The sequence below is a fragment of the Python bivittatus genome, unplaced genomic scaffold (assembly GCF_059951505.1).
Source record: "Python bivittatus isolate LINGU-HERP-01145 unplaced genomic scaffold, Pbiv_v1 ctg000600_np1212, whole genome shotgun sequence".
Lineage (NCBI taxonomy): Eukaryota > Metazoa > Chordata > Lepidosauria > Squamata > Pythonidae > Python > Python bivittatus.
The window spans coordinates 217,646-245,011 of NW_028277082.1; the positions used below are offsets into that span (position 1 = coordinate 217,646).

The window sequence follows — 27,366 nt, forward strand, 5'->3', positions numbered from 1 at the left end:
GCGGCCGGCCTTCACGAGGATGTGGACGCGGCTGGCTGAGTGGGAAACAGTTAAGTGGAGGAAACGGTGGAGGCGCGGGGGCGGGGGTGCACTGTCTCTGAGCACTCAGGGAATCCTCTACTTCGGAGCTTCCACCTGGCTTTATCCCAGCGACCTGTTCGTACCACCGTCCTGTACCTGGAGCAAAGGCTGCAAGGCCGCAGCGCAGGCAGGGAGGTGTCTACCGCTCTCCGGGGCCACAGAAGGGGTCCGTCGGAGGCTGAAAAAGCAAGACCGGCCAGTCACACTGGGCGCAGCAGGGGCGGTCCAGGCGAGAGACTTTGGGTCGAAGAGGAGAGCAACTCGAGTCGAGCCGGTGTGCCCCCCTGGCGCTGGCGACAACCGACTGGTCTCCGCCCTCCGCGTGACTCTGAGGGAGGCCAGCCAGAATACCTTCTTGCTCCGGCCATCGCAGGCAGCCAGAGGGCGAGATGAGCCTTGCGTGCTTCCTGTCCTGGAAAGGGGAGGAAAGAGGGTCTCGAGGCGGCCCCTTCCCCCTCCTCCTGAAGGCTCTGGTTCTGCTAGATGGGTTGGGGGGGCAGGGCTAGGGAGGACTGCGTGTGCTGTGGGCATTTTCTCCCCCCCCAGAAAGGATCGGGGGTGGCCGCGGATCAAAGAACCTGTCCAGTTTGGCTGGCCAGCAGCGAGCAGCTCTCGCGGGAAGAGCCCAGCCCTGGGCAAGACCTGTGGAACGGCAGAACTGGCAGTGCTTCGGGATGGATTCGAGCAGGAGAATGGGAAAGATCAAGGCGGGGGGGCACCATGCCAACAGCCATGGGGAAGGACGGCTCTCGCGGCCAGGCAGAAAGCCGGAAAGGAGCCTCTGCTTAGCGAGGAGGGCAGCGTCCCAATCAGCGATTGAGGCGAGGGGGAGGCTGGCACATAACAGGGCGATGCCCAAGCGACCCAAGGGCCGGCAAATACAGCGACTTGATCCCTACCCATCCTGGCTGCGAGCAGAGGGAGTCGGTGGGAGAAGAGGAGAGCGCCGGAGAGGGTGACCCCGCGGGAGTCGATTGGTGGGAGAGTCCCCGTACGATCCCTCCCCCCGCCCGCGGGGCAGCTGGTCCCGCCCAGCCCGACAAAAGGCCCTTGTGCGCCCGGCCGGTAATTGGCAATCATCAATCACCAGTCATAATGGCTGATGAGGCGGGAGGGGGCGGCGCTTCCCAGGGGCCCCTTGGCCGCTCCAGTGGGAACCCGCCGCTGCTCCCTGGCCCGGCCGTGGGGCGGGCGGCTCTGGGGGGAACTCAAGCGGAATTTGAGGAAGATGGATGAGCGCAGAGGCAGGGCGACACCCCTTCCCCCTCCCCTGCCATCTCCTCCCTCCTCGCTCGCCCGCCCGCCCTCTCTCGGCAGACAGCGCCAGCCAAGCGCCAGGGCGGCAGAGGGAGGAACGCCGAGGCAGCAGCGCGGCGGCTCCGTCGAAGGTCCCGGAGCGCAGGAAGGAGCCCCGGCGCATTGACGAGGGTGAAAGAGAGACGCGGTGACTTCGCCGGGGCTGGAGCTCCGGGTGACCCGGAGTCTGGCGCCCAGCGAGACTCTGGCGGGGGGGCAGCCAGGCCGGTAAGTGCCGGCGGGCTCGGGGCAGCCGCCATGCAGAGGCCAACTAGTGGCCAAGGCGCTGCTTTCTCCATCGATTCGCTGATCGGGCACTCGCCACCTGCCCCGCGCTCTGGCCCGCTGCTCTACACCGGCTACCCGATGTTCATGCCCTACCGCCCGCTGGTGCTGCCACACGGCCCGCTGCAAGCCGCCACCGGGCTGCCCCCGCTGGCCCCGCTGGCTTCCTTCGCCGGCCGCCTCACCAACTCCTTCTGCGCTAGTCTCGGCCAAGCCGTCCCGTCCATGGTGGCGCTCACCACGGCCTTGCCAAGCTTCGGGGAGCCCCCAGACGGGTTCTACCCATCTCAGGAACTGCCAGTCGCGGGGCGAAGTAGCACCGAGCCGCCCTGCCGCCGTCGCAGCGTGGCGGACGGTCTGGAAAATGGTGAGCTGTCTCCCGCCCGGGACAAAGGACCTCTGGAGCCACCGCTGCACTTCCCGGATCCCTTTCCTGGCCTGGCAGGTGGGTTGTTTGTCGCGGACAGCGGGTGGGATGGGGGGAGGAAACGGTGGAATGGACCCTCTGGCCGCTGCCCCCGTTGCAAGAACTTTTCTTGCGGCGGGAAAGTTTGCTCAAAAACGGGAGTGCCTTGTGGGGCAACCAGCGGGTGGGAACGGACCGAGTTTCCGGGGAAGATGAAGGCAATGGCCAACCTTCCCGGTGGCTCGGCAGCTTCTCCGGGTCAGCGCGGTCCGTTCTCCCTTCCCCACTGGCCAGCAGGCAACCTGGAGCTGTTCGCGGTTCTCCCGCGCCTCCCTTGCTGGCAGCCCTCGTAGCTTTTGGTCCGCCTCTGCCGCCGGGCGCCCAAGCCGATCGGTCCGGTTCCTGCATTTTCCTCCCCGCTGCCGCCATGTCCAAACGCGCGGGCGTAAAGTCTGTTCCCGAACGGCACTCCCCTTTGTGCACGGAGGAGTCGTGGGCTCCCGGACTCTTGTCCAGCACCACCCTGTCAACAGAGTTGAGTTGGTCTGGAAGAGGCCTCTCGGCTCCGTGCACCCCCAGCTGCAGCCGCCCCCACAGAGCTCTTGTCCGAGGAGTGCCAAAAGACCTCTCCCGACTCTGGCGAAAGAGCTCTCTCGTGGGCCGGCGGGGCGCCATTCGGAAAACCCCGGGCAGGAGGGGACGGAGCTGTCCCTGGTGCTGCGGAGCGGCCGAGCCGGGCTGTCCATGCCATCGGCCAAAGGAACCTCAGGGCGGAGGGCCAGGACAGCGGGCTTTTCACCAGGCTGCCTCGGACCCGCGGCCAGGTCGGAGCAGCCGTCCCAGCCCCGGCAGAAATTGGTCGCCCCGCGAGCTGGAGCAGCCAGATGACCGGCGGCTTGGAAAAAGAGGGGCCCAAGTTTTTTCTCCTGGCCGACGCTCCAGAGCGAGCAGGAGTTCCGGCCGGGTGAAGAGCGGCCGCGGGAGTTGGCGCTTGCAGTTGCGGGACCCGGCTCTCAGAAAAATTGGCGGAAAAACGGCGGGCGAGCGGGCGGGTCGACCGGGACAAGACCTGCTCTCAGCGTCTTTTGACAGCTGCGGGCCGGAACGTCTTTTGGCGCTTCTCCTTCTCAAAAGGCGAAGAAAGAGCCAGGGCCCCAATTCAGGCCGGTTTGTAGCAAAAAGTTCCAGAAGCTGACAGTGAGCAGCCGTCGGGTCCTGGGAAGAGAGACGGTTACTTCCGAGTAGTCCCGTCGCTCACACCGGTGGGCTGGACCTGGATCTCGCGAGCAGGGTCCGTTTTGACCCGTACCCCCGATATGGAAGATGGGAGGGGAGCAGCCCATCCTGCGTCTGACCGCCTTGTTTGCGGAGCAAGGAAACCGCGACCTTGCTAGTGCTCCCGTTTCCCTGCCGGGAGCTGTTCAGGGCAGTCAGGGTAGCAACCGAGGTTTAGTGCGGCTGCCATGGATGCAAACATTTAATAACCACTTAATCAGTGGACGAAGAAGAACACTCCCCCCGTACCGTGGAATTACTATAGCCCCCCCGCAGGGTCTTGGGGGCCACTTCCCGCACTTCAGCAGTGAGTCCCCGGGCTCCAGGGTAGGGGTCCCCTAGCCCGGGCAGAGCACTGGCGTGACTTTGACCATTTTGTCGGCCTCCAGGAGAAGCAGCCCGGCCTTCTGGAGTAGGTGCAATGGATGGTCCCCCCTCTCCACAGCTGTTGGAGGCCTGCAGTGATGGAAAGCCCTCCAAGCGGACCAGAGTGGCTACAGAGGAAGGTCCAAGTCCTGCGGGAGGACCTGGGACCCTATTGGAGAAGGTGGTGACCACTGAACAGCCCGGCCCCGGGGGGCTTCCATGCAGGTTTCTAGGATAGAAGTTTGCCGACTTCGGGGGAAGGGGCGTTTGTTCTCCAACACCCCCACCCCAGGAGGCTTTGGACCTCAGTCTCCAACTGCCCCCACCCCAGCAGGAGAGGCCAATCTAAGCTCACCAAGGTGGTGCTGCTTGCTAAGAATGACCCTGCCAAGACGGCGGCATCTCCAGGCCTGGGCATCCCCTTGGCCAGGTCAGAGCATCCCTGGAGTTCCCCGTTCCCGGCACAGCCGCTGCCAGCAGAAGCGGCAGCTGGCCCTGGAGCCTAGCTGAGGAAGCAGCGAGCGGCACGTGCCCCGTCAGCCCCTGCCTGCGACCGGGCCTGAACAGCTTCGGGCAGCCTTGCACTGCCACGGGTCGGGTCACCCCAACACGCTCAACGCGCGGGGCGGGGGGCAAGCGGGCACCTGGGGCCTTTTCAGCGCAGGGAGCGGTGAGGTCTCTGCCGCGTCGCGCCCGCCCGGAGAAGCCTGGGAAAGGATAGGACCGCTGGGAGGGCGAGCCAGGTCTCCTTTTGTGCTTGCCTCGGGATCCTCTGGAGGCCCCTGCGTCAGCAGGCTTGTCCCGGCCATCGCAGCACTGGTCTGGGGCTGTGGTGCTAGCAAGCCGAGCCCGTCCTGCCGAAGTGAATCTCCGGTAGGCCAATGGAGGTTTGGGAAGACCCCCAGGCTAGTCTGGGAGGGTAAAAAACGTATCGCAGGAAGGCAGCGATCAGCCCCTCGGTGTGGCGGTCCAAGACCACCGGGCGAGTCCACCGGGACTTCCCTTGACACCAGGAGTCCTTTGAAGGGACCTTCCCCTTCGTTTGTGTCAGCTAACAACCTGCCTGGCGCAGCAGGATTTTCCCTTGCGTCAGCTGCTTAGTAATCGGCTGTACTTATTCGGGCATGCGAGAAAGACACTCCGCATACGCCCAGAGGCACTCGGCCATTAGGTCATCCCTGGCATCGCTTTTTTGCTGTTTCGGCGAGGAAGAAGCAGAGGATGGCAGGGGAGAGGGGGCTGGCAAGGATGCCAGGATATCCAAATTCAAACAAGCAGAAATAGCCAGACTCGTTTACGGAGACCGGAGGCAGCTTCTCGGTCAACTGACCCCACCCCGGTCTTGCCCGAATCCTGAGCCAGGAGCTCCCTGCGCCTCCCTTGCCTGCAGACGCGTCTCGCCGGCTTGGCCTGCCGGAGCCTCAGATTCCATTACCAGGCAGCTCCCACCAGCTGGGCCCGTCCAGCGAAGGCCGTTTTGGAAGAGCTCTCGGGCTTCCAGGCCACGACTAACCACCCAGGGGCCGCCGCAGCTGGCTAGCCAGTGCCAGAAGGTCTGCGAGGAAAAGAGGGATCTTGGGTCCCGGAAGGTCCCGGAGGCCAGGCCTCTTTCCCCGAACGCGGCACCAACTCCCAAGCAAGCGGTTTTTTTATTGGGAGCCCCCCCCCCCCGAAGCCTCTGCAGGTCAGTGCTGGCAATCCTGGAGGGGGGAGAGCTGGGGTCCAGCAGCCTCCGGGTGTTGTCAACCAAGCGACCGGAGGACGGAGATAAGGCAGCCGCTGGCCTTCTGCCCGCTTTCTCCAAGTGGCTGCAGAAAGAGCGGCGGTGGGAGAAGGGGCAAGCCCTGCGTCTGAAAACGGCGGAGAGGGCCGCCGCTGCCTCCTGGCAGAAAACCCACCCAGGCCGGGGGCCACGCCACTGAAGCAGGCGGGCAGCCGGAGAAAAGCGTTAGCCTTTCACGGAGCGCCTTCTTGCGCTGTCCAGAGGCGCCAAATCCACGCCCCCACCCCCGCCACTGACAAGCCCGACCTCCTTCGCGGGACGTTTCGGACGGACCGGACCTGTCGCGCAATAGGCCGCCCAGAGCTTCCCTTTTGCCCAGCTGCTTTCCGGACCGCGAAAGCGGGCTGCCGGGGCAGCAGGTGGGGCAAAGGGCCTCAGGGACTCTGCATCCGCTCAGCAGAGCCGGCGAGGAGCAGCCGCCGCCTCTCGAGGGAGACCCGCCCCGCCGGCACTCAGCAGACCAGCGGGGCCTCGGGTGCCTGGCGCGCAAGTCCCCTTCTCTTGCCTGCGCTCACGCCGGTTCCCGCGTCCACCCGGCACCTAAGCTGCGCCGGCACTACCGCCCGCCTCGCCGGCTGTCCCGCTCGCGACGCCCCCGGAGACGGGCAGGAAGGAGCTTGCCGGTCGTGCCTCCTGCTGCGCCCCATCCCCCGGCTCGCGAAAGCGGATTGCCCGGCGCGGCGGCGGCGGCGGCGTGTGGGCACTCCCAGGCCCGGGCTGCCGCGGGAGGACCAACCCGGCTTGGGCGCCCCCCCCCCGGTTCGGAGGGCTCCCAGGGCGGGCCCGGCCTGCACGGGGGCCAGGGAAGGCCGGCGATGGCGAGGAGAGCAGGGGCCCTCGGCTGAGTCCAGGCCGTCGGGCCGACGCGGGAAGCAGCTGACTCTGGCGCCAGCCCCGGTGCTCGGCTGCGTTGCCGGCCCGGGCGATGCGGGGTCCCAGGCCAGAGGCTGCCGCACCCTCGGGCGGGTTCACGGAGCTCCCAACCCCCTCCCTCCCCCTCTCTGCCTCTCTCTCTCTGCAGAAGGCAAGGCCTACAGCTCGGACGAGGAGAAGGCGGACGGGCGGACGGGGGAGGCGGCCTGCGGCAGCGAGCGCGAAGAGGACAGCTCGGCGGAGGCGGAGAGCGAAGAGGAACCGTTCCTGGAGGGCCCGGGCGGCGGCTCGCTGGCGGCGAAGGCCAAGGCCAAGCGCGGCTCGGGGGAGCCGGCGGCGGCGGCGGCTACTGCCGGGGCCGGGGCGGCGGCGGCGGCCTCCTCCGCGTCGGGCCCGGGCAAGAGCCGGCGGCGGCGCACGGCCTTCACCAGCGAGCAGCTGCTGGAGCTGGAGAAGGAGTTTCACTGCAAGAAGTACCTGAGCCTGACGGAGCGCTCGCAGATCGCGCACGCGCTCAAACTCAGCGAGGTGCAGGTCAAGATCTGGTTCCAGAACCGGCGCGCCAAGTGGAAGCGCATCAAGGCCGGCAACGTCACGGGGCGCTCCGGCGAGCCCGTCCGGAACCCCAAGATCGTGGTGCCCATCCCTGTGCACGTCAACCGCTTCGCCGTGCGCAGCCAGCACCAGCAGCTGGAGCAGGGCCAGCGTCCCTGACGCCCCGCGGCCGCTCTTGTACAGCCCCCCTTATTTATTCGGTGTAAAGTCTGTACATACGGGCGCGCCCTCCTCCCCACCCGCGTTCGGCCTTCTGTACATAAGCCCCGCGCCCCGCCCCGTATCTGTTCCGTGCAGAGTCGTGTATTGATCAATAAATCTATTTTCTATGGACCTGGTTCCCTGCGTAGTCGCCTCCCGCGGCGGCAGGATCCTCACCATGTGGGCCGACAGCGGCGGATGTCCACCTCCCTCCGTGGCCGTGAGGAGAGGGACTATCCCACCCACCGAGGAATGGTTTGGGAAGCGGACATTTCTGCCCCTGCCCCTTAGCTCTTACAGGGACGCTTTATGTCCTGTCTATTTTCTGAAAGACTTATTCCAGTAGGGAGCATTTGGCAAATAAAACATAGGAGGGGATAAGAGGGTGCCCCCGCTGCTGGCTGATCTTTCAAGGGGCCAGCCGGGAAGCGGGCCAGGCAGCCTGGAGTCCCTCCAGCCTCCCCTGAAGAACTGCGCTGCTCCTTCGCGGTTAGGCCTGGATCTCTGTTCAAGCTGCAAGAAGCTGTGGTCCCCAAGCAACAGCCTCTTGCCGGCTGCAGTAACTACTGGCCTTGTGCGCCCCCCCCCCCATCGTAGGCACAAGCGAGACCCTGGAGCCCCCTCACCTTCTGCAGGGCAGAGATTTTCTCAGCTGCTCTGGGGAACAGTAGGGACTAAGCTCCAGTTTGAAGTGCGGCGGGCTCCTTCCTGCTTCAGGAGCCACAACGCAAGGTGGGGTGCGGTGGGGGGGGGTAAGGGTGGCTGCCGCCCTGCAAGGGTTTCAGATTTCAAGGGCAGAGTTGGGAAGGGCCCTCTTTTCCCCATCCCTTGCCAGGAGCATGCTGGGGTTTGCACACTCCATTGGCACATCTTCCACAGGCCAACTCTGGGGGAAAGCTGTCCTCTCTGGCCCCCTCGCCTCCCACCAGGATCACAAAACCAAAGGCAGAGGTTTTAGGGGAAGTGGAGCAGTTCCTTTATTGCGCAGCTTCTCTGCTGTGGGGACATTCTCTCACACTTGCACACACAGACACACAAACAGGGCAGAAAACCTTATTTACAGACTGTCATATAAATATTTCCAATGTACATTTTATACACAAGTGACTTGAGACAAGTGGTGCTGGGAAACGTCAACCAGCATCGAAGCTGCTCCCCACCCATTCCCCCACGAGTCCTTACGCCAGGCCGAGGAACTGCAGCAGGCCCTGGGAGAAGCAGAAAAGTGGGCGAGGGGGAAGCTGATAGATGGGGGGTCCCCAGGCACCCCAAGTGGAGTCCATGTGCCCTCGGTCTTGGGGGGGGTGGAGAGTGCAGAAGGATACCCCCAGCCCCTCCAAGGAGCTCTAGTCTCTTTGGGCCCCAAAAGGGTGGTGAGGGACACGCGGGAGGCCACCCAGTGAGACCGTGCTGCTGCCTGCCTGCTTCTTAGAGGCTTGGGCCGAGCGCTCCCGGGGCCCCAACGGGGCAGGCTGGCTCAGAGAGCAGAGTGCCAGACGCGTTGTTGTTGACATTTCGGCGAGGCAAGCTTGGGGTGAGGCTGCCCGCAGCGGCTTCCCCGGGGCAGCCATGTTGGAGCAGGATGTCCACACATTCCTGGCTGCCGGCACGGCGCGCATAGCCCAGTGGAGTCAGGCCCCGGGCATCTCGGCTTTTCACGTCCACTCCGTACTGCAGGGACGAGAACGAAGCTCAGAGGTCCTTCCGGGCCTGGGTGGGGTGGGGGGAGGGCCAGGGAATACTTTTGGGGGAGGGGAGGGGAGGGGAGCCAGTGGAGGGGCCCTCTCCTTACCCAGATGAGGAGCTGGGTGAAGACCACGTTGGCCATGGCGCTGGAGAGGTGCAGCGCTGTCCGTCCATCTCCATCCCCGTAGGTCTCGTTCACCTCTTCCTTGGTGCCATGGGCAAGCAGCATGACCACTGCCCGCAGGTCGTCCTCCACCACAGCCCGCAGGAGCTGCTGGCCCAGGGGCACATCCGAGTGGGGCAAGGGTGCCAGGAAGAGCTTCTGCTCGTACTTGGCCCGGATCCAGCGCTCCTTCTCTTCCCTGCAGAGGGGAAAGGGGTGTCACGGGTGGCCATGGTCCAGCCAGCTCCTCCAACGGAGCCATCCTGAACACCGCCTGCTGCCCTCCCTCCAGAGACGCCCCGCTATCTAGAGTCCCCAGCTGGAAAGACTGGGACGGGGGAGACGGACAAGGCACCAAGGCAGTGCTATCACAGCTGCCATCTCCCACCACACAAAGGGGTGCCGATCGATGTGGCCAGCGCCCTGCTATCTGCCTCCTATTCTATCCATCTGCATCTGCTGAGTGCGGCTGCTGCTCAGCACTGAGCATGCCCAGCTTCCCCTGTCCCTTGACCCCCGCTCAGCCACTGATAAGGCCCGGCAGAAAGGGCTCTTGTCTGGGTGTCCAGATGAGTGAGTGACAGGACAGCCCAGACAAGGCAGCCTGGCTCCCCTGGGCCTGCTCAGCCAGGGCCGGGCTTAACCCCTGCGCTCCCACCCAGCAGCCGCGAGAGAGGGGAGCCGCTGCTTCCGCCTGCCCCACAGGCCTCGAAGGGGCAGGCTCCTGCGCAGAGTCCCAGTGACTGGCCGGGGGGTGGCCCTATGCCAGGACGTGGAGCCGCCCCCAGCTCTGCACCAGTGACCGTGGTCGGGAGCAGAGGTCTGCTAATCTAGCGTCTCCCCCACAGGCAATCAGAAGAACGTGGCCGGCAGGGCGGGGCGGGGCGGGGCTCCTTCGCTGGTTCACCAGGCGGGGCCCAGGAGAGGCCCCTCATAGGGGCAACCCAGGGGGCTGCAGCCCCGATGGCCACCATCTTTGGGAACCTCACCCAGGGTGCTCCCAAAAACAACTCTGTAAGCTCAACCAAATCTGCAGCAGAAAAGAGGCCGAACACACAGCAGCGCCTGGCCATGGACAGCCCTGCCCAGACCAAGCCTCAGAACCGCTGGTGGAGATGTTCTGTCTGCCACCTCTTTCTTCGGCCCAAGTGCTTGCCCAAACTAATTGCAAAAATCGAAATTTTACCTTTCTGCCTCAAACAAAAATTCCCTGCCCTGCCCTCCGACCAGATGAAGAAGATGCCCAACAGCCTGGGCGGGCAGGAGGCAGGTAGGAAACAGCCTTGTTCTCCTCCCTCTTCCCTTTCCCTTGGCCAAGATCTCATGGGGTACTTGACAGCTGAACCAGGAGTCCTGTGGAGGCTTCAGAGGTTGGCCCTTGGGTTAGAGCTGCAGTCCAGATTCCTGGAGCAAAATTCGCTCTCAAGACTAAAACAATCCCAAAGGATTGTTGCGAGGCCAAAAGAAGAGGGGAAGGATCACGGATGCCACCTTGTACTCCTTGAAGGGAAGGTTAAAATGGAGTGAGACCTCCTCACACCTCATCATTATGAAAGAAGCCACAACATACAGGTCTCCTGCCGGCTTTGACCATTCCTTTCACAAGGGAATCCATCAGAAGAAAGTTGCATTTTGACTGCCAAACATGAAGAAAACTCTCAACCTTTCCAAAGATCCATGTCTTGTACCATTTTACTTTCTAATAACCATTAGACAATGCTTTGAGTGCTATGTATGATGATTATGAACTTCCTGGATGGGTACAGAAATACCTGAATTGTGCCTTCCCCAGTTAGGAGTCCCCAGATGTGCCAGACTTAAAGTCTGAAATCTAGCACATCTGGAACATGGCAAGTTATTTTTGGCACACAAAGAGAAATACAAGCATCTTTCCAGATTTCTTTAATCAGAAAGACTTGGGTTGCATCTCTAACAAGTTCTACTTTCTAAGGTCAGGTTAGGAGGATTTAATAACTCATGCAGCTTTATTTTCTGGTCACAAAATTGTGATAGACAGGACGGAGTGAATGTTTAAAAGTGTAACAATGCAGAAAGGGTGGCTGCTTTTTTTTGGTTTTTTTTGAGGGAGGGTGTATGAGTCAGTTACTCATACCAAGGGCCTCTGTGTTTGCTTCTGGAGGACCTCAGCTCCATCCTCCAAGTGGATGCTGGAAAGGCCCCTCAGAGCGCGAAGGGTCCCGTGGCTTGTCTAGGGCTGAGGTATCACTCTCAGGCTTAGACCTTCCTAGAAGCCCCCGTGTCCCATTCACTCTAGATGTCCGGCCTCCGCCTGCCCACATCCAAGGAAGGGAGCCCACCACCCCCGCGGGACACTGCTCATATCACTGAATCGCTCTTCCTGTTATGAAGCTTTTTCTCACATCTCTGCACCTTGAATCATTGGTCTGTGTCCTGCGCTCGGGAACAAGAGAGAACAGGTCTTGACCTCCTTTCTGGGCTGAAGAGTCCTGTCCTGTCCACCCCACCCTGTCATTCTTTTCCAGATGAAACATGCCCAGCTCCTTCCATTTCTTCTAGCGTGCGTGGTGGCAGGATCTGGACACAGTACTCAGGATGGGGGGGAAGTCTGACCAAAGCAGAATAAACTGGACCAATTACTTCCTGCGATTTGGAACTTATACTTGGTTGATGCAGCCCAAAATTTAATTTTCCTATTTTTCCATTAATATCATAATGCTGGCTGATATGTGTACGTGTGTCTTTGAGTCAGTGTTGACTCCTGGCGACTGCCCGGACAAGTCTCTACAGTTTTTTTGGCAAGATTTCAGAAGTGGTTTGCCACTGCCTGCTTCCTATGGCTGAGCGAGAGTGACTGGTCCAAGGACCGTCGTCTTCTTTGTGCCTATGGTGGGACTAGAACTCACAGTCTCCCAGTTTCTAGCCTGATGCCCTAACCACTACACTGGACTGGCTCTCTAACATCGGCTCATATTCACTCCGTAATAACTACAGTTCTAGTGTCTCCCTTCACAGATGCTACCATTAAGCCAGACATTCCCCAGCCGCAATAAAAAATGAGATAAGTTTAATATGGCAAGATTTATTCTCCACAAATCCAAGCTAATTTTTAGCAATAATGACACTGTTTCCAAGGTGCTTCCAAGTTCAATTCATAGGGATCTAAAATATTGCCTGGTACTGACATCTGTGAGCATGAAACTGAGCAAACTCAGGGAGGCAGTGAAGGACAGGAAGGCCTGGCGCGATATGGTTCATGGGGTCACGAAGAGTCGGACACGACTTAACGACTAAACAACAACAACAACTGACATCTGACGGTGGCTTCCTGGATCCTCCTTGACCCTGTCTTCAAAATGGGGGACATCTGGGACGTCACCAATTCTCCAGGATTCCTCAAAGATAATACCTAAGACTTCACCCAAGCCATCAGCTTTTCTTCAGTATTAACTGGATCCTGGAGATTTAAATAGTTTAAAGAGGTTTTCCGAAACCGTGTTTGTCTCGCTCTCAAGTTTTGATCCTGCCCATCCTGCTCTTGATGGTTTCCTGAGGAACCTTCCTAATTTTGTTTGGAGAAGTTTGCACTAAAAGCTCTACCTTTTTGATATCTGCAAGCACTTTGCCATCTTCACTGAGCCACTAATACACTGCTGTGGATTTGTTTTTGTTTGGTCTTGGGCTTTTATTTCAACATATCCTTTGCTCAGCTCATTCTGAGTTTTCCTGTTCTAATGAATTCCCTGGAATTGAGATTGCTCAGTATCGCCTGTGGCCAGGTTCCTCAAGCTTTGGGGATGAGTGCTGCAGGACTAATCAGGTTTTCGCATATGCTTCACTTGGCGTCCCTGTGAGGCTTCCTCAGTGCAACCGGTTTGCGGGGGGGGTGCCTTTAGAGATTTGAACTCGGAGGGTTGATTCTGACACCAGCTATAACCTCCTGGGCTCCAGTCTTTACTCCTCCGTAGTGACATGGCCCTCTCTATATCCTAGATGTGTCTTTTTTGGTATTCAGATATTCACTAAACTTTTTGGTACAGCCTCAGCGGCTTCTTCTGCTGGCCTCCTTTTTTCCCCAGAATTGGAATTGTTTGAGTTGTGCTTTTAATGTCCTTCTTTAGGAATTCCATTTCCTCCTGTAATAGGATCTTACCTATCATTGTTCTGAACTTATCTGCTTTTGTTGAAATCCAAGATCTGTGTTTGAGTACGCTCAGAATTTGATTAAGTGCTAGCCTTTCTCCAAGATGATCTCTCCTCAATTCGGCTTTGTAGGTCTCTCAATGGTGCGTTCATTGCCATTGTAATCAAGTCCATCCACCTTGTCTTTTCTTTCCTTCCAGTTTTCCCAGCATTATGGACTTCACAAGCGATCTGGAACTTTGCATAACCCGCCCAATACATTATATTTGAGCCTGGTCTTTGTGCCTTGAAGGAGAACTCTGGAGTGACTTGCTCTATGCTCCATTTGCTTGTTTTCCTAGCTATCCATAGTATTTTCAAGAATCTTCTCGAGCACCAAAGTTTAAAAGCATCAACACTTTTTCTATCCTGCTTTTTCAAAGTCCAACTTTCACTTCCATAGAGAGAAAACCATTGCCTGCATCTTCCCCCATCTCTACCCTTTTGGCTGCCCTGCACTTCACTGCCGCCACCACCATCTACCCTTGCCAACCCATCACCCCCAGCTCACCTTCGCCGGCTGCTTCCTCCTGCTGCTGACAAGGCACACTCAGGTGAGTGCGGCCTCTGCAACGCCTCACACAGCCATGTGAAGGGCTAGCAGTTGCCTCAGCTGGACGCACGTCAGCAGCAGCAGCAGGAGGATGGTGAAGGTCAGCTGTGGCCAGTGGGGGGCGGCAGTGGTAGGCAGCGGCAGCGTAATACAGGGTGGCCAAAAGGGCAGAGATGGGGGCGAGATAGGCAGGTGGGGGGAGCCGTGAGGTCCTTGCCTAACGATGGCGCGGTCCTTGCCCAATGACAGCAACCAGGACTACGGGAACTGCTGTAGCTAAGCAATGGGGTTATGTGATGTTTTGCCTAACAACAGCTTTACTTAGCGATGAAAATTCCAGTCCCAGTTAGGGTCGTTGAGCAAGGACTACCTGTATTGATATTTCTTTCCCCACTTTTAAACCATGTTCGACTTCCTCTAATCCTGCTTCCTTAATGTATACTCAGCATGCAGGTTGAATACATAAGGGAAGAGTATTCAGCCTTGTCTCACTACTCTGCTAACTTGGAGACAGTCCGTTTCACCATGTTTTGTCCAGACTGTGGCTTCCTTTCCTGCGTACAAATTTTATACGTGTTATGATATTTTGCCAGTGCCATTTTCCTAAGAACATTCCACAACCTGACATGGTTGGCACAACAGAAGACCTTTCCTTAGTCAGTGAAGCACATACTGACTTCTTTTTGGCATTAGGATATCTTCTAAGGTATCTTGGACGTTGACAACCCTACTGTACAGAATTTCAGTGTACACCCTCAATCTTCTTTGAATTAGTTACCATCTGTCTACTGGCCTTTTTTAGAATACAAATTTTAGGTTGGAACCTTCTGAGTTTGCAGATCTCTTGGAAAACTCCCCTTGTTTTTCCATGTCTGCTAACATCTTTGCTGTTACAACTGAGTTCTTCCAGCTTCTTGTACTAATAATATAATCAATCTGATTTCTGTGTGCTCCATTTGGTGATGTCCATGAATACAGGTGTCATTCTGGTTGCGCGAAGGCGAATGTCTCCCATCATTGCAACTTTGTGCCTCTTTAAAAGATCTTCAGTCTGCAAATCTTTGGGAAGGCACTGTCCACATCTTGATTGGTTGGGTAATGGTTGATACCAGCATTGCTTTTAAGGGTTCCTCTACTTATTTTAACCCAGAAGCTCTCCATAGCATTCTCAAGTTCATTCACTGGGATTTCTGAACAGGAATGGATGCTTTTAACATACAGGCAGTCCTTGCTTAACGACCACAATTGGGACCGGCAACTCCATCATTAAGCAACACAGTTGTTGACAGTGACAGACTTACAACCTTACTTCCACTGCGGTTGTTAAGTGTTAAGTTATTTTTTAACTGTTTGTGGCTTTTACCTTTACTGTGAGCGGCCCAGAGTCATCCATTGGGGGAGATGGGCAGCGTACAAATTTAATGAATAAATAAGCAAATCACCCGAAGTTGTTAAGTGAGACATCACATGACCGTGATTTGCAATTTTACTGCTAGCTTCTCCACTGCTTGTTGGAAACTGGCTATAGTGTGTGCAAATGGCGATCAAATGACCACGGGATGCTGCGAAGGTCGTAAATGCCTGCTGGTTGTAAGTGCCCAAATCTCGATCACATGACTGTGGGGGATGCTGTGACAGTCATAAATGCAAGGACTGGTCACAAAGTTACTTTTTCAGCACCATCGTAACTTCAAACAGTCGCTAAACAGGGCAGCAGTTAAGTGAGAACTACCTGTACTGTGTGACTCTTCTTCCCTTCCTATTGCTTTCATTCCTTTCAACAAATTGCATCTTTCAATTGCTATAATCCAGTCATGGGTGTCTTCCAATCAAATCTCTGTAACCCTGTTATTCCTACTAAATTGTATTTGCCTTTCTGAACTAAAATTCATCTTGATTATTTCCCATGCTCTGAGCATTAGTGTACATGTAAGGAAGCCATGAACTTTATGAACCAATGTTCTTTCTTATTTTTCATTGAGTGGCTTAAGAGACCCCATTTCAGCACTGCTTGCACTTTCTACAGCGCACAAGTTTTTATCTATGTTGATGCTTCTATTTTCACCTGTAATAATTCACTTTGATCTCCCACCAATATGCCCTGGCAAACTTCTTTTAACTCACTGTGTTTGTTCAATGAGCTCACTCTCTGCAAAATGGTTGGCTTACAGTCTCTGCTTTCTCAGCAGATAATTCAAATAGGAAGTATACCTTAGCACAACATATATTTATGCTCACATGTAGCTTCAAACCTTGCAGTTCCTTGAAAAATCTAAAAATATTTTAGTGCCATGTTTCAGCTGTCTACCTTACCCATGTAGTGGTACATATTTCATTTTGGAGTTTTGGTCTCATGTTTTAAAAATTTTCTTCTAATTGGTTAGACTTGGACTATATACATATACCAAACCTTAGATTCTAACTTGGGGTAGCCCTGTAACAGATTTGATAGGCTATGAACAACTGTGTGATTCCTAAATGTGTTTTCATATAAAATAATACTTGGCTTTTAAGAATTCTAACATATATTGGGGCAGAGGATGGAGAGGGGGGAAACTGCTGCCTCACCACTTGTTTTCACCTTTGACACCACTTTGGGCCTCCCAAACCCCTGGACTAGATTTTGAGCAAATTCTGGATTTTGACAATATTACATCAAGTAACCTCCATTCTCCATTTCTACCCTGCTTGTTGTCACTCACCAAGTCCCACCAACATCTGTGTCGCCATGCTCCTAGCTCTGCATTTTGGCCTTCCAGGGTTGCATCCCCCTCCCAATCACTGAAGTAACCATCGCCCCCCTCCCCTAGTTGGAGTGAGGGCTCAAAGGAGAGGGAACGCAAAGGAATCAAGAGACCCTGCATGAAGGTTTGGCTGCTGGAAGCGAATGAACATGGGGAGAACCTCCCCCACGAATCCCAATTCAACGCCACAGGTGACAGAATCTAATCGGGCCAATTCCAGTTCAGTGATTCTGTGCTGGATGTCTTCTTTGGAGCCCCTTGGCTAAGGAAAGCCAGGCTTCCCAAAGAAGAAATCTCACTTATCTGGGTGAACAGCTTGAAAGGAGCCACCGCCCTCCTGGCAGAAAGCTTACGTACGTGGGGGACCCTTTAGAAGCAGGGCCTCCCTGCATCTTTCCCTGGGTCTGCAGGACCTGCTTCTTCTCCCACAGTTTTCACCCCACTCAGGAGGGGGAACTAGCCCCAAGGCTCTGCCTCCCCCCATACCGCATCAGAGTCCCTCCTCCCTGCAAGCCCAGGTCCAGGCTTCCCAGAGGACCCACCGCAGCAGCGGGAATCGGCTGGCGGAGGGAGGGACAAGCACGCCGGGGGCCTTGACTCAAGAGATGCTGGGCGAGGGGCCTGGGGCCACGTCTGAGAGGAGGCGCGCCGGCATCGTTGTGAGATGAGGACGGTGTGATCTCCCGCCCACGCTGACCTACCTGCAGCTTTCAGGACCGGGCTTGGGGTAGCTTTTCGTGGCGCCTTCCCACACAGAGTTAGCCAGGGCATTTCCGATGGCCGTCATTACCATCACCAGCTCCAGTGGCCAGTCGTCCAGGTCGAGGGAGCGGACACGGGAGAGGTGCGTGCCCAGATTGCGGTGGACGCCGGAACACTCGATGCAAATGAGCGCCCCCAGGTTCAGGCTGGCCCAGTCGGGGTCTGTGCAGGAGACAGGGGTCAACCGAGCTGCTGGCACTGCTCTTTCAAGCCTGCCTCCCTCCCGACGTCACCCTCCGACCCCCAGGCGACTCTCATCGCTTCTCCAGACCGGCCTCTCCCAGAAGCCGCTCTGGGCTGGGCGTGCGCGCCACCGGCTGAGCCCAGCGGCCTCTTCACAGCCTCCTGTCCAGCAGCTGCCTTGGCTGGAGCTTCTGGTCCCCAAAGGCCTGCTGGTGCTCCTGGATTCAACAGGGGAAGTGGCCCAGACAGCAGGGCAGCCGCAAGCCCACACCGCGGCGTGGCCCAGGCTCCAAGCCAGCTGTCCCCTTGCGGGTCCACTCACGCCCAGTGGACTCTGCAGAACCCCATGCCCGCCGAGAGCCTGCGCCAGGAGACACGGCCCGCCCAGGCTCCCCGCCTGACTCACTGGTTGCATCGCAGTCCACACAGAAGCTGTTGCCTCGCACCGTGCGGATGGACTGGATGGCGACCGCGTCGCTGTGGCTCCCCAGCCGAGACTGAAAGAAACACCCCGGGAGGGTTACGCGTTTCCGACTGTGCTGCTGCTCAGGATCCGGCGAGTGGGCTGGCCGGGGCAGGAAAGGAAGCCAAGGCAGCAGCCGCACAGCCACCAAGGGCCTGGGACACAAGCAGACCGCGGAGGCCCGTTTCCAGGGGCATCGTGCAGCAGATCTGCCCAGGCCCCTCAGGGCCATTTTGCCAGGATCAGAGGCACTCCTTGGACTCGTTGCCCGAAGAGCGGCCTTTGTGCCCAGCCGACGAAGCCAAAGGAAGAGGACCCCCAGCCCAGCCCAGCCCAGCCCAGCCCAGCCCAGCCCAGCCCAGCCCAGCCCAGCCCAGCCCAGCCCAGCCCAGCCCAGCCCAGCCCAGCCCAGCCCAGCCCTTCCACCTGCCCCTCTGGCTCCGCAAGAGCCAGCCCCCCTGCCCCCGGCCCACCTTGTTTTTGCTGCTCTCGCAACCCTGGAGGCTTGCCAGGATCTGGCTCTCAATGGCTTGCACCCAGAGCTCGCGCTCCTCTGCCGTGGAGGCTTCGAAGAGCCAGGACTGGCCCGTCAGGGAGACCACAATGAAGTCAAAGGACTCCTCGTGCTCTAGAAGAGAGGAGAGGGCTCAGTTTTTCTGCCGGGAGCCATCGGGAGTGGGGGCAGCTTCCCTTGGGATCCCTTCCTTCCTCTGCTCTGCTAGCACTGCCCCCCTTTGCCCCCCAGCCGAGAGAGGACTCGTGGGGAACTGGCGGGGAGAGCCTGCCCTCCTTCTACAGCACCCCCCGCCCTCTGGGGGGGTTCGAAGCTGGAGCACACGTCGATGGCGACACCCCAAAGCGGCTGCAGGCTTGTTCCAGAGACTTGTTGGAAAGGCCAGCCAGGGGCCCCGGGGCTCTGAGGGCCCAAGGCTCGAAGGCACAGGCACTCCCCTGAAAGGCCTTCTGAAGCGGCTGAGGAGTCTTGGGGCACAAAGGCAACTCTTTCTAGGACGGTTTAAGAAAGGCGGACTTTTAAAAGGAAGAACGGGCACTGCTTTGTATGCGCGAACAGACTATTCACGGCTCTCCAATCTGCTTACTGACAATCGTTTCCTGGGTTCACCAGCCATGGAGCCCTACTTATTTATCGATTGCAATGCTTATAGCAAGGAAGTCAGTTGGAGAACTGAGACAATGAGGCCCGACTGCGCGGGGCTCGGCGTGGGTCCCAAGAACGCCACCAGGTCTTCATGCGGGGCTGAAAAGCAAGTCACGCTAGATGGAGACAGCCTGGAGGAGAAGGCCCTGCCTGCCACGTAACGGACCCTTCCCAGCCTCGAGGCCGGGAGCCCCTTTAACAACGCTCAGGCTGGTATCGGGCGAGGAAGCGCCGGCTCAACTGCGTTCCTTCAGGAGTGGCCCTGCAGGAGCGCCAGCGGAAGCTTCTGCGCAGCCTTCAAGGACAGGGTCCAAACAAGGACCGCTGGAGTCCAGCTGGGGGAACGGTCTCGCGTGGCTGGCTATCCAGGAACGGTCGCAGCTGATGCCGCAGCTGCTTCTGGCCAAGGGAGGCTTCTCGGACTTTGACAGGCTGAAGTGGAGAGCCAGGCCGGTGCTTTGGCTGACCTTTCAGGAGTGCCTTCTTTCAGCGGAGCAGGCTTGACCCCCCGCCCCAGATTTCTTCCTCTCCCCTCTCAGCAGACGAGAAAAGGAGCACCGCCAGAGGGACCGAGAGAAGGCAAAGGACGGGGCTGCCGCACAGCTGCCGGCTCGGAGCCACCGCTGCCGGGAGCCGAGGTGAATCCACGCTGGTCTCGCAACCCTGACTCGCAGCAGAGCCCCCCCGTCGGCTCTCTAAGGCGGCTCCCGTGCACTGGGCCGAGTGGCACGGGGGGTCCCTGTGTGTCCGGCCTGGCTTCAGCGGAACAGCCGCTCCCCTCTCGGTCCACCGCCTGTTGCTTCCCAGATCCCGAAGCCCCTTCTCCGCTGGGCCCCCCGGGAAGAGACAGGCAACCAGAGTAAGGAGCTGCTGCTTCTGCAGCCGCCACCCGGCACGATGGGCAGATTCTGCACGTGCCTCCCGCTGCCCGCTGGCCAAGCCCCTGCCGGTGCCGTGAAGCTGAAGAACAGGCAGGAGGCAGCCCGGCCTTGCCACCGCCCTCCTCCCTCTCCCCAGGCTGCCCAAATCCTGCCCCTCCAATGGCCCGGAAGATCTTCCCAGCCTCTCGCCCCCTTCAGCCCCCCTTCTGTTTACTCAGGAGCAGCAGGGCACCCTTATCTTGGGGGGATGCAGGGTGCCCCCCTTCACACAACACTCAAGGGCGGGGGCCACCCTCCCCCGGTTGCCCAAGAAAGCGGGCACTGGCTTGCTTGGGCCTCCTCTGCAATTCACACTACCCCGCCGGGCACCCGTGCCCAACGGCAAGGGTCCTCTTGCCGGCTCTGCCTCCTTCATCTACACGCTGGAAGCAACTTCCCCTGCCCCCACCGCAGAGGCTGCTGCGACCCCCAAGTCCTTGGGGACAAGCTGCTTGTTTTGCAGGATGCCAGAGCTGAGGCGGAGGGTGGGAGGGAGTGTGCGTGCACACGCAGTGCCTCATTGCGCAGCCCTCCCTGCCCCCCTTGCACTGCATTCCTGTGGGCCCAGGGGCGAGCCCCCCCCTCAACTCATTAACTCAGTGACTGACCAACTGAGAAATTAGAGGAACATTTGGGTAATTTGATGGGAGATTGGGAGGGGCCGCTGAGGGAAGCGAGAGGCTGGCGCTCAGGACTTGGCACCGCGGAGCCCCCTCTCAGGGTCTGCGGCTCAGGTGGCGGCGGGTACCAGGAGGGCGGGCGGGCGGCTTCCCAGGAATCAGTGGGCAGCAGAATGAGCGAGCCCCGGCCGCGTCTCCTGATTATTTTTTGATGATGTCTTACAGACTGAAGGGGCTGAAGTGCCGGGGAGCAAGCGAGCAGCGCTGCCGCTGTTAATGGGTGTTAACCTCGCGACCTCGCCTCCCACGCTGCCTCGGCAACGAGCCCTCCAAACGAGGGGGAAATTAGCAAGGGCGCCGCAAGAGCAGGAGAGCAGGGCCAACCAGCCACCGCCTCCCCAGGCGACCAGATCTGTGCACCTCCCGCGGCTGCGCCCACGGGCCCCCCTCCCCGCCTGGGGGCCGGGGGCCTGCTTTGGGCCCCGGGGGCCTCTTCTGCCCTGGCCCTGCCCGGCAGCTGTCGCCAGGGCCTGCAGCGCTGGCCGGTCTTGCCCGAAGTCCCGCCTGGCCCCGGGAGCGCCCTGTCCTGCGCCTTGCGGCCGGGCGGGGCGGACTGGGCTGTCCTGGCAGGTAGCCTGTCGCACAAAGGCTTGCCGGGACTCCGCAAACAAATGGGTACTGGGGGGTCCATGCGAGGCGGGGGGCCATTCGTAAATGTCACTGTGCTGCCGCCTCATTTTGCAGCTCATTAAACCCAATATTCCCAACCTGTATTAGTGCACCAGGGACACCCCCTCCTTTCCCCCCACCAGGCGAGCCGCAGTGCAGTGAAGGGACACTGGAGAGCCACGAGGCGTCTGCGGCTGGCGGCCACAGGAGCCCACGGGGCGGGGGGGAGACGGGAGGACCAGCAAGAGGGCCCCCGGAGGCGCTCCAGCAGGGGAACGCTGGGTGGGCTGGGCCCTCAGGGCCGAGGTGGCCTCCATGGGTGGGAAACCCTGCCTGGGAGAGAGCTGTGCCCAGAAGGGAGGGCGGCTGAGGGGCTGGGGAAGGCCACAGCCCCCGCCTCTTGAGGAGAGCCTGCTAGCTGGCTGGGGAGTGGGAGGAGGGGGTGCTGAGCCGGGCGCCGCTTCTGCTGAGGTCTTATGGCTCAGCCAGATGGAGAACCGCTGCCAAGACCGACGACGGGGGCTGCCAGTTGGCCATCCTGCCCTCGTGCCCGCAAGGGCGCTGGCACATGAGGGCGGGCATTGCTGCCAGAGAACGACCTGTGCGCCGTTTCCGTCACTCTCTCGGACCCACCCTGCCAGGCCCCCCGGCTGTCTTAGAGAGTTGCCTGGGGGTCTGCCAGAGGAACGTATCCTGAACTTCCCTGCCTGCTGGAGGCTGCGGCATCTAGGGCCAGGGCTGCTGGTGGGCCTCTGTGCTTTGCAGAGGGTCTCTGAGCTGCTTGGCTCAGTGCGCCAGTGGTGGTGCCAGCAGCAACACGCTCTCCCTTTAAAGCGTGGCCATGTAAAAGAGCAAGAGCTGTGCGTGTGATTTATGATCCTTCAGAACAACGAAGATTCATTGCGCTGCACGTCCGCCTCTGATTGCCTCCTAAATGAGATAAACTGATGGCGATTCATCCCAAGGCCTCGCCCGCTCTCCCAGGGTGCCAACCTGAGGCTGAGGCCTGCCGGCATGCCAGCAACAAGGAGGTAGGCGATTTCCCCAGCCCCAAAGCCCTTGGCAGGCTCCCAGACAGCCTGCTGGGGGCAAGGGATGCGGGCAAAATTAAGGGGCGCGGCCAGCACAGCAAGAGGATGCTTTACAGTTCAGAATCAAAGCCCAAGATGGCACCAGCTTTCAGGGCATCTGGGGCGGGGGGGCCTGCCGGCTCCCTGCTGCTCGTACACCCTAGCCGTCCGCACAAAACACGCCCAGGTCAGCTTTCTTGCAACTTAATGCATTGTGTGAACGTGGCTTGTTGGGTCACTTTACATTTAATCAAGCTGCGCGAACCCAGAAAACGATGTGCTCCGTTTTGCAAAACCGTGTCCCTTCGGAAAGCTGAGTGATGGTGCTGTGCCCAGAGAGCCCCACGACCATGAGATCCCCGCTTGCCGTCTGCGCCCAGCCTATCTGCAACATTTTGGCCTCTGACGCTATCAGTGCAAATCTGCTCCCCGCATCCAAACCCCAGGGGACAGCTCAGACGCTTGTTTCTCACGCCCCTCCCTTACCTAAAGGGAAGGGCTAAGATGGGGGCATTCTGCACATGCACACAGGCTCTGCAGCAGAGCGGGAAGAGAAGCACGGTGCTCCCCTGCCCTGGGGGCGGCCAGCCTGTTCCCTGCTCCTCCCGCCAGAAGAGGCCCCCAAGCTCACCTTCAGCCACGGTGCCCGCCCCATCGGGCCGGCCCGTGCCCGTGCTCTTTTTCCGACGGTGCTTTTTCCGGTTGGCGTGAGGGGACGGCGGAGGCTCAAGCTTTGGGCTGGCTGTGCTGGAGACGTTGGGGCTGGAACTCAGGGAGTCGCTGGCACCGTTGGCTGAAGGCAGAGGAGGGAGGAAGAAGTCAGACCCCACTGGCCCCCACTTCCCCCCACCTCTGAATGGCTCCCGCTCCCAGGCAGGAACAGAGGGCCTCCACAGACCCCTGCCAGGGCAACGAAGAGACACATCTCTAGCTGCCATGCGCCAAATTTATCCTCAATCATACTGTTCCTTACAATTAATAGCAGAATTAGAAACAATCAGGGAGCTGGCTAATTACTGTCAATTAGAGTGCACTAATCAAGCTCGATCACACACACACGCACACACACGCGCACACACACGCTGCCGCGGCTCTCACCATTAAATGTCAAATTTCATTAGAGACCAGCAACAAAATCAGAATGCTGACATTCAGTTCCAACTGCGGTGCAGTGAGAGCTTGCGCCAATCAGCGTAACGGCGGAAGTTGTCCCGCCAGGAGCACTGGGCCCCCAGGGCCTGCCACCCGGCCACCCTCCCAGGGAGCACAGGGGCAGAGAGATGGGGGTCGAGCAACTGTCCTTCCGCTAGCACCACCCTCCCCCAGGGGCTCACGTGCTGAAAGTGGGGGGCAAATGGAGGAGGCCTGTTCTCCCAGGACATCAGCCCTTCCCAAAGGACAACTGTTGAATGTCGTGCCAGATGGCATGTCCTGGCAGGGGCTCCCAGGGCCACCAGTCAGGCCCTCTCCTCAGAGCACCCAGACAGGCAGGCAGGCGGAGGGGGCATGGTGGATGCAGAGCCCAGGGGAAGGCCTCGGGGGCCCATCCCACAACCAAGGGTGTGCCAGTGCAAACCCTGGGAGTGGCAGGTCCAACTGCATCCAGGGGCCACCGGGCAGGGAGGGGAGCCAGAGCAGCAGCTGAACCTCCCGGCCTCGAGTCCAACCGGCCGCTTCTCTGGCAGAGCAGCCCGCCAGCTCCCCGGGAGCAGCAGAGTCCTGGGTGGGCGGGGCTGGGGGCAAGTGAACTGGACACCTGGGGTGGAGGCAGCCCGTTGACCTTTGTGTCAGGGCGGCAGGGGCCTCTGATGCTCTTCCTGTATCACCGGAGGGAGGAGGAAAGGCCCATTCTCCTCCTGAGCAGAGCCCCCCTGGCCATGCCCCACATTCAGCAGCCACCTCTGGGTCTCCGGCGGCGCTGGGCAGGGTGGGTGAGCACCGCCCATGCGTCGGGCCAGCAGGTGGGGCTCTGCCGCGGCTGCTGCCCAGCCGGCCTTTCTGAGGCCCTTCCCGCGGGAGCGCCCACCCCAGAGCTGCGCAGGAGCTCCCGAGCGAGCCCCGCCCTGCGCCCTGCATCCGGGCGCCGGGTGCCCCCAGCACGGGCCAGGCCCGGCCGGCCGGCTGGCTGGCTGGCTCCTGCCGCCGCCGCCCGCTCGCTCTGCCCCATCAGCAGCAACAGTCTGATTAATTCGCTTCCAGCAGGGAGCTGATGGGCCCGATGATGGAGGCGCTGCACCAGGCGCGCTGAAATTGATAGTTTTTCACAGTTACAAATGAGGAGCCTCCCCAGCTCCAAATGGCGGCGGCACAGTCGGACTCCGGTAATGATCATAAAGAGGCTCTCTTTAAACTGCGAAAGCCCCTGGGAGTGGGGGGGGCGGGGGGCGGCTGCCGCGCTAATGAGAACGACAAGGGGGCGAACAGGCATGGAAATGGCTGCTCCGCTCTTGATGTGCGTTTAACTGCTTTTTTACTGCGGCGGCAGAGCCAGGAAGCACCGAGTGATGGATGCCGCACAGAAGCATTTATTTTCCAATTCGGCAAAGTGGCCACGTTGGGAATGTATGAATTATTTTAATTCACTCAACTGTCCTGAAACACCCGCGCTGGAGGGAGGCAGGCAGGCGAGCGGAGGGGCGTTCGCGGGGGCTCCTGCACGTCCGTTCCCGGGCAGCTGGAGAAGCAGCTCGCCCGGCTTCCCAGGCTCCGGAGGGCACCCGCAGGCCCTTCTGCCCAGGGTTCGGGGCCAGCCCGGCCTCCTCCCTCCCGATCTCCCACCGCAGGCTCCACGCGGCAGGGAGGGAAGGCGTGCAGCTGGGGGCCCTCTGGATGCAGGAGATTGCGCCCCCGGGGCGGAGGAGGGCACCAGAGACGTGGTCGCCCCAGGGGCACGGGACGCAGAGAGGGAGCACGTCCCAAGACGGTCTTCCGGCCCAGAGCACCAGCGGGGGCACATCCACGGAGAGCCAAGGGGAGGCTCGGGGTCGCCAAAGCCTTCCTCTCCGCCTCCCGGACACGTACGAGGGGGCCGCTCACCTGGGTTGGGTGTGCCGCTGGGGATCACAACCGCTTCGCTCCACTGGTCAGCGCTGGAGACCGAGTAGGAACGCTGGTGTATGCCGCTGCCTTCCGGCTTCAGGCTGAACCCTCCGAGGTTGGTGCCGCTGCCCGAGCGCTCCGAATGCAGAGAGGTGCTGCTGGCTGAGTGGGGGGCACCTGTGAGGAAGGTGGAGGGACGAGCTAAGCGCCGGCTGCTCCAGCTCCGTCCAACCCGCACGCAGCGTAAAAAGAAGCTTCTGAGTCAGGCAAGTCCGGCTCTGCGCGTCCTGCGAAAATCCCGTCTCCTGGCCCAAGCAGGCTGGGAAATGCGAGGCGAGGCGAGGGAGGTGAGTGGGGTTCGGCCAGGGCTGCTCCGCACCTCGCGCTTCCCACTTTGTGGCAGGACATCCAAGGCCCTACCTTGGAGCCCCATGGGCAGGAAGAACAGAATTAGGGCCAAACTGAAGAAAAACGGCCAAGGTCCCACAGGGCAGCCATGCCCAGGACACCCCCACCCAAGAGTTCAGGACAGCACTCTTGGGAACTGTTTGATGGGGTGCTCTGGGGCCTGGGTGGCACGGCAGTGGAAGGGCGCCTACAGCCCCGTGGCGATGCTCTCCCTACGTGGCCAGGCATTGCCACAACAGAGAAGGCGTTAAGTCACACTGAGGCGGCAGCGCTTGGTTTCTCTGCAAACGAGAGCGGCTCTGAACCCCAGGAGACTGGCTGCACCAGAGGGGCCGCACTCTGCACACCCCCAACACGCTTTGGCATGGCTCCTCTTACAAGACGGCAGACTTCAAATGCCGAGAGGCTGCCGAGGAGCTGCAATGAGCAGGTGGCTTAAAGGGAGGGGAGGGCAAAGGCCCTTCCCTCCCTCAACCACCTTCTCTTCCCCCCCACCGGTGGGCATCACTGGAGCCCGGCCTCATCGGGGCAGGGAGGCCTTCAAGAATCTCAGGGGATCAACGGGGACGTTGCTGCTCTGCAGGGAGAGGTCCGACAGGAACCGAAAGCAAGCTGCACCCCTGCCCCAACTGGGGCTTGGGGGCCGACCGAGCCCAAGAGGTCCACGGGCCACCCGACAGGGTCTGCGGCCTGGGACCCCCAAACCTCTTTCTCTGCAGGGAGGCTCCGAGGAGGGTGAGTGGCTGCACCCCCCGGGCCAAACCTGCTTGGCAGCCCAGAGGGTCCAAGAGACCCACCAGGACAGGTCCGCCTGCTGGCCGGGTGGAACAACCCCAGCCTCACTCGGCTCTCCCACCCCTTAGTCTCTGTCTCCGCCAGGGCGGCAGAGACTTGCTCTGCTGCGCTCCCCCCACCCAGGTTCAGCGCCTCAAAAACATGTGTAAAACCATGACACTGACTTTGCCTCTAATTAGCCCTTAATTTACAAGACAGACTCAGAAGGGTAATTAGCTGACGCTCAGCTCCCGACTCCACATCCATCTCTCTTGCTGCCGTCCCTGGCAGGAGGGTAAACCCAGCCCCGGCACCAGCCGCCGCTGCCGCCGCCACCCCCAAGCTTTGGGGGCAGGAGAGCTGCAGCCTCACACAGCGCTTCAGGCCCAGCCCCTCCACCCGTGGGGCGGGGCAGCCCGAGAAGGGGCCTGGGTCCGGCTGAGCTCCTGGAAAAACGCACCTGACGGGTCTAACTTTGAAGCCCTTCTTCAAGATGCTAGAGGCCCCCCCTCCCCTCCCCTCCCCTCCCCGACACCCAGACCCAGCTCCGGGGCTGGGAACGCCATCTCCAAAAGCGTTGCCCCGGGCTGGGGAGTCCGGCCTTACAGCCAGCTACAGGGGGTGCTTCCCGGACCAAAAGACCCCGGGACCCAGCGCGGCCAGACCACGTGTGGGGGGCAAGGGGCAGGCAGCCCCTTACAAACTTTGGGCGTGTGGCAGACTCACCGCCCAGGCCGGCCCAGAGAAGAAAAGGGGTCAGAAGGGCCCAGCAGGCCATGGCAGCAAGGGAAGGCGAGGGGAGGCCCGGCCAGAACCCCCCCAGGAGCCACGCAGCAAACAGGCCAGAGGAAAAGGCCTGACTGGCCCCTCT

At 60.0% G+C, this 27,366-nt stretch overlaps 2 protein-coding genes across 4 annotated transcripts in view; one reads left to right on the forward strand and one right to left on the reverse strand.

Moving 5' to 3' along the window:
- Positions 1 to 1,313: 1,313 nt before the first annotated feature.
- On the forward strand, positions 1,314 to 7,184 carry GBX1 (gastrulation brain homeobox 1). The gene is made up of 3 exons (XM_088147709.1): positions 1,314 to 1,509; positions 1,547 to 2,107; positions 6,514 to 7,184. Exons 1-3 carry the CDS (start codon positions 1,314 to 1,316, stop codon positions 7,077 to 7,079), a joined length of 1,323 nt encoding a protein of 440 aa, XP_088003835.1. The 3' UTR covers positions 7,080 to 7,184.
- An 875-nt stretch (positions 7,185 to 8,059) lies between these two features.
- The window catches only part of AGAP3 (ArfGAP with GTPase domain, ankyrin repeat and PH domain 3), a 66,063-nt gene continuing 46,756 nt past the window's right edge, over positions 8,060 to 27,366 (reverse strand). Inside the window, exons 11-17 of one of the 3 annotated variants that reach the window (XM_088147706.1) lie at positions 25,311 to 25,490; positions 22,906 to 23,067; positions 18,310 to 18,464; positions 17,780 to 17,870; positions 17,130 to 17,352; positions 8,914 to 9,169; positions 8,060 to 8,792 (exon numbers count right to left, since the gene is read on the reverse strand). In XM_088147706.1, coding sequence (XP_088003832.1) covers positions 8,550 to 8,792; positions 8,914 to 9,169; positions 17,130 to 17,352; positions 17,780 to 17,870; positions 18,310 to 18,464; positions 22,906 to 23,067; positions 25,311 to 25,490 — 1,310 coding nt within the window. In that variant the 3' untranslated portion in view covers positions 8,060 to 8,549. The remainder of the gene's footprint in view (positions 8,793 to 8,913; positions 9,170 to 17,129; positions 17,353 to 17,779; positions 17,871 to 18,309; positions 18,465 to 22,905; positions 23,068 to 25,310; positions 25,491 to 27,366) is intronic. The other 2 variants (XM_088147705.1, XM_088147707.1) reach the window with 2 other exon arrangements.

Bases quoted from the DNA above. Each gene is read 5' to 3' on its own strand.
- GBX1 (XM_088147709.1), top strand. From the start codon at position 1,314: ATGAGCGCAGAGGCAGGGCGACACCCCTTCCCCCTCCCCTGCCATCTC. The intron at 1,510-1,546 runs GTGAAAGAGAGA...CCGGGGCTGGAG, and splicing joins GCCCCGGCGCATTGACGAGG to CTCCGGGTGACCCGGAGTCT. The intron at 2,108-6,513 runs GTGGGTTGTTTG...CTCTCTCTGCAG, and splicing joins TCCCTTTCCTGGCCTGGCAG to AAGGCAAGGCCTACAGCTCG.